Source organism: Hermetia illucens, chromosome 7 (assembly GCF_905115235.1).
Source record: "Hermetia illucens chromosome 7, iHerIll2.2.curated.20191125, whole genome shotgun sequence".
NCBI classification, from domain to species: Eukaryota; Metazoa; Arthropoda; class Insecta; order Diptera; family Stratiomyidae; genus Hermetia; species Hermetia illucens.
Genome location: NC_051855.1, coordinates 1,856,937 through 1,865,352, shown reverse-complemented (window position 1 = coordinate 1,865,352; position 8,416 = coordinate 1,856,937). Strand labels below are relative to the sequence as shown.

General features: G+C 42.1%; 1 protein-coding gene across 1 annotated transcript in view; it reads right to left on the bottom strand.

The window, feature by feature from the left end:
* Positions 1–403: 403 nt before the first annotated feature.
* Positions 404–8,416, bottom strand: part of LOC119660813 (WASH complex subunit 4-like) — a 141,277-nt gene continuing 133,264 nt past the window's right edge. The window contains exons 9-10 of the mRNA XM_038069654.1: positions 955–1,422; positions 404–897 (exon numbers count right to left, since the gene is read on the bottom strand). Coding sequence (XP_037925582.1) covers positions 430–897; positions 955–1,422 — 936 coding nt within the window. The 3' untranslated portion in view covers positions 404–429. The remainder of the gene's footprint in view (positions 898–954; positions 1,423–8,416) is intronic.

The window sequence follows — 8,416 nt, the reverse complement described above, 5'->3', positions numbered from 1 at the left end:
ATTTTCCAGATTTTTCGGTTGGGTAGGTTCTGAGAACAAGCCCTGCTTCACTTTTTGAGGCACACAATTTGAATATTCTCACCTAATATCAAAAATAAGATCAATTTCGAAAAATACTACTCGAGCCCTTTCGTTTGATAAATGAATGAAAAATGTACCACCCCCTTTCGTATACGTTCTCACTAAATTTTGCGACAATCGGTTTAGCCGTTTCACATTGCCTCCTACAGTCTACTGTAGTGTACCTTTACGGTCTTGAATGAAATGCTCTAACACACTTCAAGGTCCTAATCCAATATGGATTGTTGCGCCAACGATTATTGTTATTATTACTTGTTTCACTAATAATCTTAAAAAGAAAAGTCAAGGGTCTAGACAGCTATGGGATGCAAACACATAATAATTTAATTTAATGTAAAAGCTAGTTCTTTATTCACGAAAAAATATTTTAGAGCTTTGTATATTATAATACAATAAATTGAATTCCATTTGGTGCGCATTTAATCGTTTTTCTGATAATGTAAGTGTTTGTTGCAGCTTATCATCATTTGGCGAGCCTGCATTGCTTCCAGCGCCAGTTGCTCCAGCAATGTAGTTTGTTCGTTGTGCAATAATTTTTGATTTTTCGTTAATAAAATGTTCTTTGACGGACTTAAACCAGTGCAAGGAGTTGAATTCACTGGTTTGGTTGAGGAGTCGTAAAAGATAGGCGAGTCCAATAGCTAGTCCATCGTCTACAAAGAGAACACCCTGTTTATCCCTTTTATGGATTTTGTCCTTCGCGTTGATTATGTATTCAACGAAATTGATGGTGAGGGCCGGAACAACCAAGTAAAAATTGCGTAAGTGCATGTTTTTCGGATCCCGAAAGAATGGTGTGAACGCCTCGATTAGGAGCTGAAACATAAAAGAGGATTAGTTCTTTACCAATTGTGGATTTTTCGCATCATTTACCTTGAAATATTCCGTTTCATCACTGAAACATTTCGACAAATTCTGTATATTATTCTCCAGGTTCTCAGCAGCTTTCATAGTCGCATCAATGCCACATGTTGCTTTCGCAAAATCAAGATTGTCATCTAATTTCGGCAAATACACACTTACATTCGAACTGGCATGGATACCTCCTGAGCGCATGAGGCGTATATAACCCATGGCATTTCCAATATGACTAATTAATTGACGAAAGAGATCCAAATAGCTTTGACCATCAGGAGTTAGGCCAAATTTCCGTATGCCCTTGTTAAAGCTATCGGCACGTTCGTAGTTATACATTTGCGATGCAGAACGATCCTTGCCATCTTTCGCGCCACCGCGAAAATATTTTAAATCTTTCATAAGTCGCGATTTGATATGTTCATCGTAGAGAAATTGCGAGAATGTGTAAAGCTTCTTACGCAGAAACTGGTACGTAAAATTGACCTGTAGGAGTAACCAAATTGTTTAAGATATTATGAAAGGATGTAGGTTAAACTTAGACGCTATAGAAATGAAACGGAATTTTCATAGTCAGCCATAATTTACCATAACAGAGCTTGCCGTTAGATATACATAATGTGACATGGGCACCATCGAATGGTCGACCATTTTCCAAATATACCATCTGCTAATTGGCGGAAAGGTTACTACTAGTATTCTAAATGTTAAATTCTACTAGGATGCCAATTCAACTCGAGACTGATAGGTATCTGAGAAGAACACAGTAACGCTGTTTGACTGCTACTATTGAGCAGCGCTGTAGGTCTACCACACAATTGACTACTACTATTGAGCAGCTCCCCTCTCGAATATCACCTTGTCGTAGTGGGGGAGCTTGTCGTTGTTTACTACTACACTAAGAGTGTCCAAAAACACATGAAGATGGAAACAAAGGATTGTAACTCTCCAAGTGTTAAGAAGTCACAGAGTTCGAATCCACCCGCGACTCTGAGAAATCAGGTCGTGGCCGAGACACGGATTTTGAAGGCCTCACCTAGTGCATGTTCCCCCACGGAAAAATTTGTGCAAGACAGGCTCTCTACTTCAATGAAACACCTACACCCGGTGTCTACGACGCGGTCAACCAAAAACGATAGTACAGCTTCTCCTTTAATGAGAGCAACTGGGAATCTGACTACGGGTAATCGGTCGGTGACACTTAACAGTGTCACTAACTCTTCCAAAGTACGGGGAAGGAAGGCTCGGCAGAGGGAAACTTCAGCCGCAAAGGAGAAGAGACTACAGGCTTGTTTGTCAGAACCTTCTCCTCCGCCTGTACCCGGAAAAACAGAAGAAAGGGAAGCTGGTAATGTGGACGCAACTAGTCTAAGGCCGATATGTGAAAATAGATCTATGCAACCCGGACTCCGTGAATCTGGGAGGGCTCCCGACGACAACGGAAGGCACTGTGAAGAAGGTGAAGTTTCTTGCGAATGAGGACATGGACGTTGCTACACCACAAATTGTGGCGATATCCAAAGAAATCGATGACTATATCCAAAGAAAGCGGAACTTTCGGTGGAAGGTGAGGAGCTGGTAGCCCCGGTGAGATCCACCCTGAACGCAGCAGACTTTTCAGTTAGCAGCGGTTTTCGTATTAGACTGCACTTATGGCTACAAACAAAAGAGTTAGACAAATCAACCTGCAGCATGCCAAAGAGTCCTTCCTATCTACTGGCGGCAAAGCTAGCAAAGTTACAGGACTCTCCTTATATATTTCTGGTTCAAGAGCAATGGGTTCGTTTTGGTTGGTTGGTTGGTTGGATCAGTCAAGGGGACCAGGATCTTTTTCGATGAAAGATCTTCGAGACCGAGGGCCTGCGTTCTGATGTCAAAATTGTTAGAGGCAACCATGCTGAGGCGATTCTGTTCACAGGACCTTGTTGCGGTCAACTTACAATACCAGGTTAATGGTAAGAGGAGAAACGTTATAGTTGCCTCTGCCTACTTACCGTATGATTCTTTTTGCCCTCCGCCGACGCAAGAACTAAGGGATCTGGTAGTGTATGCAGAATCAAGTGGCCTTGAACTTTTAGTAGGTTGTGATGCGAACGCTCAGCATATTTGTTGGGGCAGTAGTAAATGCAATCCTAGAGGAGAGAAGCTGTTTGATTTTATCCCTTCAGCTGGTCTGATGTCCGCACACGTAGGGTGTGCCCCTATGTTCGTGGGCCAAGAAGAAGTGAAGTAATTGACGTAACAATATGCACTACAAAGTTGTTAGAGTTAATTAGAAACTGGCGAGTACTCGATGAAGTCTCACTCTCAGATCACCGTTACTTAGAATTTAGTCTAACTATTACTGTCGAACAGCCTGTAATACAAAGACGGAATCCTAGGAAAACGGTTTGGACAAAGTTCAATGAACTTCTTGGCAACAAAGTTGAGCTCCCTAGGCAACTAAGGACTCCTTTGGTGATAGAAGATAAATTGCAAACTCTGAATAGCACACTTTTAGAGTGCTTTGAAGAGGCTTGTCCTATTTCCCGAGGCCAAAGTGGAAAAACGGTTCCATGGTGAAACCGAGAACTGCAGAGACGCAGGAAATCAACTAGACGACTTCTAAATCGTGCTTGCAAAAGCAATAAAGATGAAGACTGGCTAAACTTCAGGAACTCACAGCGTGAACATAAAAGGCTCGTTCGAATCGAGACTCTTTTAGAGCGTACTGTGAGGAACTGGAAGATGAAACGGAGACTTTTAGGTTGTGCAGAGTCGTTCAAAAGGATGAGTCCGCCAAGTTGGACTCTCTTAGAAAACCGGATGGTACTTTCACGAACTCCAGAGTTGAGTCTATACAGACTCTCTTGGAAGTACACCACTCGGGAGAACAGGTCTCGGAAGTGGGAAGAAGAGAATTGGCGGTTTCTGCAAACCCTTCAACATGAAGGGGTTGCAAAGAGAGTTGGGACACTGCGAGAGTGGTTGTTACCAATGAAAAAGCGAGAGCTGCTATACTATCATTTGAACACTTCAAAGCGCCTGGTATGGATGGCATCTACCCAGCGATGCTAAAGGAGGGTATAGAGCACTTAGAGAAACTTCTAAGAAATATTTTTCGAGGATGTCTTGCTCTGGGCTACGTTCCTTCCTCTTGGCAGAAGGTGAAGGTAGTCTTCATACCAAATCCTGGGAAAGATGACTATTCTAATCCAAAGAACTTCAGACAAATCAGCCTAACATCATTTTCGATGAAATTTCTGGAGAGACTGGTTGAGCGTCACATTGGCGGGAAGGCGCTAAAGTCGCACCCCTTACCAACGTGGAAAGTCCGGTGAGTCTACTCTTCAGCGGATGACGTGACTATACTAGCTGTTGGTCGAGATTTCGGAATCGTGTGTAGAAATACACAACGCGCCGTTGATTTGATTGACAGTTGGTGTCTCAGGCATGGACTTTCAGTAAAGCCAAATAAAACCACAATGGCATTATTTACAAAAAGGAGGAAACTGAATGGGCTTTGCCTTGCAGAGATAAGGGGTACAACCCTTCAAATTTCCGAAGAAGTGAAATATCTGGAAGTTATTCTAGACAAGAAGCTTCTATGGAACAAAGATGTAGAGGTAAAGATGAAACGAGCTCTCACAACTTATTGGCTGTGTAGGCGGACCTTTCCCTTGACATGAGGACTTAGGCCTCAGGTAGTAATGTAGATATATGTTGCTATCATTAGGTCGATGTTCACTTATGCATGCGTAATGTGGTGGGTTACGGTGAAGCAGAAGAGTTTTCGCTGTAAACTAGCCTGGAAAGAACTGTGTGTCTGGGTATTACCGGTGCCAGCTCTGAATGCATTACTTAATTTGCAGCTCTTGGATTTTTTTTATTCAGAGCACTGCAATGAGAGCGGCTCACAGACTAATTCGATTAGATCTATGGAAAAACAATGGGTAGGGGGCACAAAGCATTGGAAGAGTCATTGAGAGAACTGAATCTAATTTTCGCAATGCCTTCCGATTCTCGAATCCCTATACATCTGTTTGATAGAAGATATGATGTTATCTTGAAACGGAGAGAAAACTGGGACGAACCAGAAGAATGCGTGTCAGGATATACTGACGTCTTCTACACCGATCGCTCAAAGACAGAAAATGGTTCTGGAGCCGGAGTCAACTTCTCGAATAAAAACGAGAAGTGGGCTTTTCCTTTGGGACAATACACAACGGTCTTTCAGGCTGAAGTGTATGCGATCCTAAAGGCTGCAACCTGGATGATTGACGAGCGGTTGAAGGGCAGGCGCATCGCAATCTGTAGCGATAGTCAAGCTGCATTGAGGGCGTTGAGTAGTACTTTGATTATTTCAAAAATCGTTCAAGAATGTAGAAACCGATTGAATTCTGTTTCCAGATTCAATATGGTGGATTTACTCTGGGTACCTGGTCATTATGGAGGAGAGGGAAATGAAATTTCGGATGCGTAGCAAACGAGGCTTCAGCTTTCCCCATGCCCGGACCGGAACCAGCAATTGGGGTGTCGGTAGCATTGGCTTAATCTGTTTTTAAAAACTGGGAACAAGCTTCCCATAATGACAGGTGGCGAAGCCTTAATGCTGCTAGACAGACCAAACTCTTCCTCTCAGAACCAAACAAACATACTGCAAAGTTTATCCTGTCGAAAAGCAGGAGGACTTGCAGAAGTATTGTCGGCATTCTGACAGGCCATAATTCACTAGATAGGCATATGTACAGAATAGGAATTATCCAAGATGATACGTGTCCATCCTGTAATGAGCAAGTGGAATCTTCGGAACATTTTCTATGTGAGTGCCCCGCTTACGGACGCATCAGACATCATATTTTTGGTGCTGATGTGCACCAACTACAGCGGATAGCATCACATCCACTAACGGAAATCCTGCGATACATAAATGAACCCGAGATATTCAGTTAGACGGGGGAATCGAGTACAATGGACCACTAAGGCCTGAGTGCTCAGAGGCTTTGCCTCTCCCCCACCTGAAACACACACACACACTTGAGCAGGATTCGAAAGTTCGAAACAAGGCATTTAAATAAAGACAAAATGCCGAAAAGTACTCCTCAAGACTAAGGATACTCCTCGGCGACAATTCTTTGGTCCAGGGACCACAACTACAAGGCATCGAAATGCTACTTTGCTAACAACGGCAACAAAGCGGAAGTATTGTGGACTCACTAGCCCTCGCACTTGAAATCTTAGATTTCATCATACATAGCTTTTCAAGGAGTGCCAAATTACAGCGGTCCCCAACCTGGGCTTCTTCTTAGAAGGTAGCGAGGCGCACTGCCCCAATGGGAAAAGACGAAAAAGTTGCGATATGTATTATATCGATGCAATTGTTTTGCAGCAATCGGAGTTTGAAAATTCAAATTTGAGTCGTCAAACTTCGGCCACGGAGAGGAAATTTGCCTGTAATCAGAATTCATAATCCTACGGAAAATGGCCATAAAATTTATCACCGTTGATCAAGAGCAATGTACAGAATAAAGATTAACTGAGCATGACGAACGGAAGAACGTGAAGGGCTTCACGGAAAGTTTACATAATGACTTCATATATATTTCACAATTGACGGCAACAACGGAACGTACACGCCTGCTATCGCGTCGAATGTTGATCGAACCGCGACAGTATTCTTGTATTCCACCGCATGTTGCCAAACCAAAGGAACATAAACGACTATGCCCGGTAAAGCTTCATGAAAAGGATAATGTGAAAAAAAAAACATTTTGACAAAGCTTAATTATTATTTAAATTCACGTTCAAATTTATAACAAGCATACCTGTTTTCGTAACAGATTAATTTAAGCATCATATAATTGAAGTAATTCATGGAATTCATGGGCATTAGTAATTGTTGATCATCAGTTAAGGAGGGAGTCAAATTATTGGAACGTGAATAATGATTGTTTAGGATAAGTGAGGGATCCTAAGTCCACAACCCCTTGTTGTTGGACCGGACCAAATGGGTGCCATGCCCCAAACGAGGGATCCGCGGACCAAATAAACGTGGGAGTAAGTTGCTCTCCATTTGGTCCGGTCCAACAACAAGTGGTTGTGGACTTAGGATCCCTCACTTATCCTAAACAATTAATTTAGCTTTAGCCAGCTCAGGCTCAAACTATCGGTTTCCACTGGATATAATTCGCACCCTTGGCGTGTTTTCCTTAACATATAAATGGAGCGTTTTCCATCCGATGCCACTCACGGTCACGCTGCTCCCAGGGCAGAGGTTGAGGCAGCGTCTGAAGAGTTGCCTCTGCCCTGGACGAAACCGTTTGTCTTACGATTGGTGAATAATGAGTTTTCGCTCAAATATTGGCAAATCTATCCTAAATCTGCTTTCGTACTTTCAAATACTTTGAAATCGAAGTTAATAATTTATGGTAGAAATAAAATGTTAGTTTTGAAAACTATGAAACTATTAGAAACGTCTCTTTATTGAATGCTTTCCCTTGATGTAAAAAGATAAAGAGATTATCAGGCGATGACAGCTTTACGGTTTATTACCAGGGCAGAGGCTTATCGTCAGATGCTGCCTCACCTTTGGCCCGGGAGCAGCGTGACCGAAGGGGTTCACAGATAGTTAGTGCTCCTTTATATAATTCGCAGAACACAACATGACTACGAATTATGATATATTGAACGCATAACCGCCTTATTGACCAGAGCTTGGCCAGAGCTGAAAATATTTTTTTTTAAGAACTGTGGGGTCCTAAGTCCGCATTAACTTAATGCCGGAGCGGGATTAAGAGGTTGATTTTTCGCGAAACAGTTAGGCTTGTAAACGCAGTCCGAGTATTTAGAGAATTGTGATATGGAGCAATTTATCCAACACTTCAACAACTTTTAGTTTCTACAAAGTAATAGCTTTTGAAAGCGACTATTTCACTAAAGTGCAATATATATGTTATGGTTTCCACAGTATTTTGGAAATTTGTCGATTAATGAATAAATATTTACTCATATATCTTCTTTTTTTTTGGTATGATGGAGGCTTCTGGCTGCTTAAGATACTATTATATATACATCTTTTAAAATCTGCTTTAATCAAAGGAGTATATGCATTTACTTTGTGAATTATGGAATATGTTTACTGTGGTAAAAGAATAATAATTATGTACGGCGTTGCATCAACTTGGCTGTCACAAAGGCTGTCAACTAACCAAACTCCCCTAACAGGTTTGCCAGTCGTGGCATATGTATGGAACCGGACAACACGTGCTGGAGCTAACCCGAATGCTAGCAGTTCGACGAGATGGAGGCCGGGGTACTTGGTTCTGGAATGTTATCTTCCAGTCAGGACACAAAGATTTTACTTACGTGCCTATACTCAATAGTAAAAAAAACTAAACCCACCCCGGGTAAACTACTCGATTAGAGACATGAAGTTCCGAGGCAGGTTGATACCACTGAAGTTTTTTATACCAAAGAAGTTAAATTACCAAACGGCCTAACA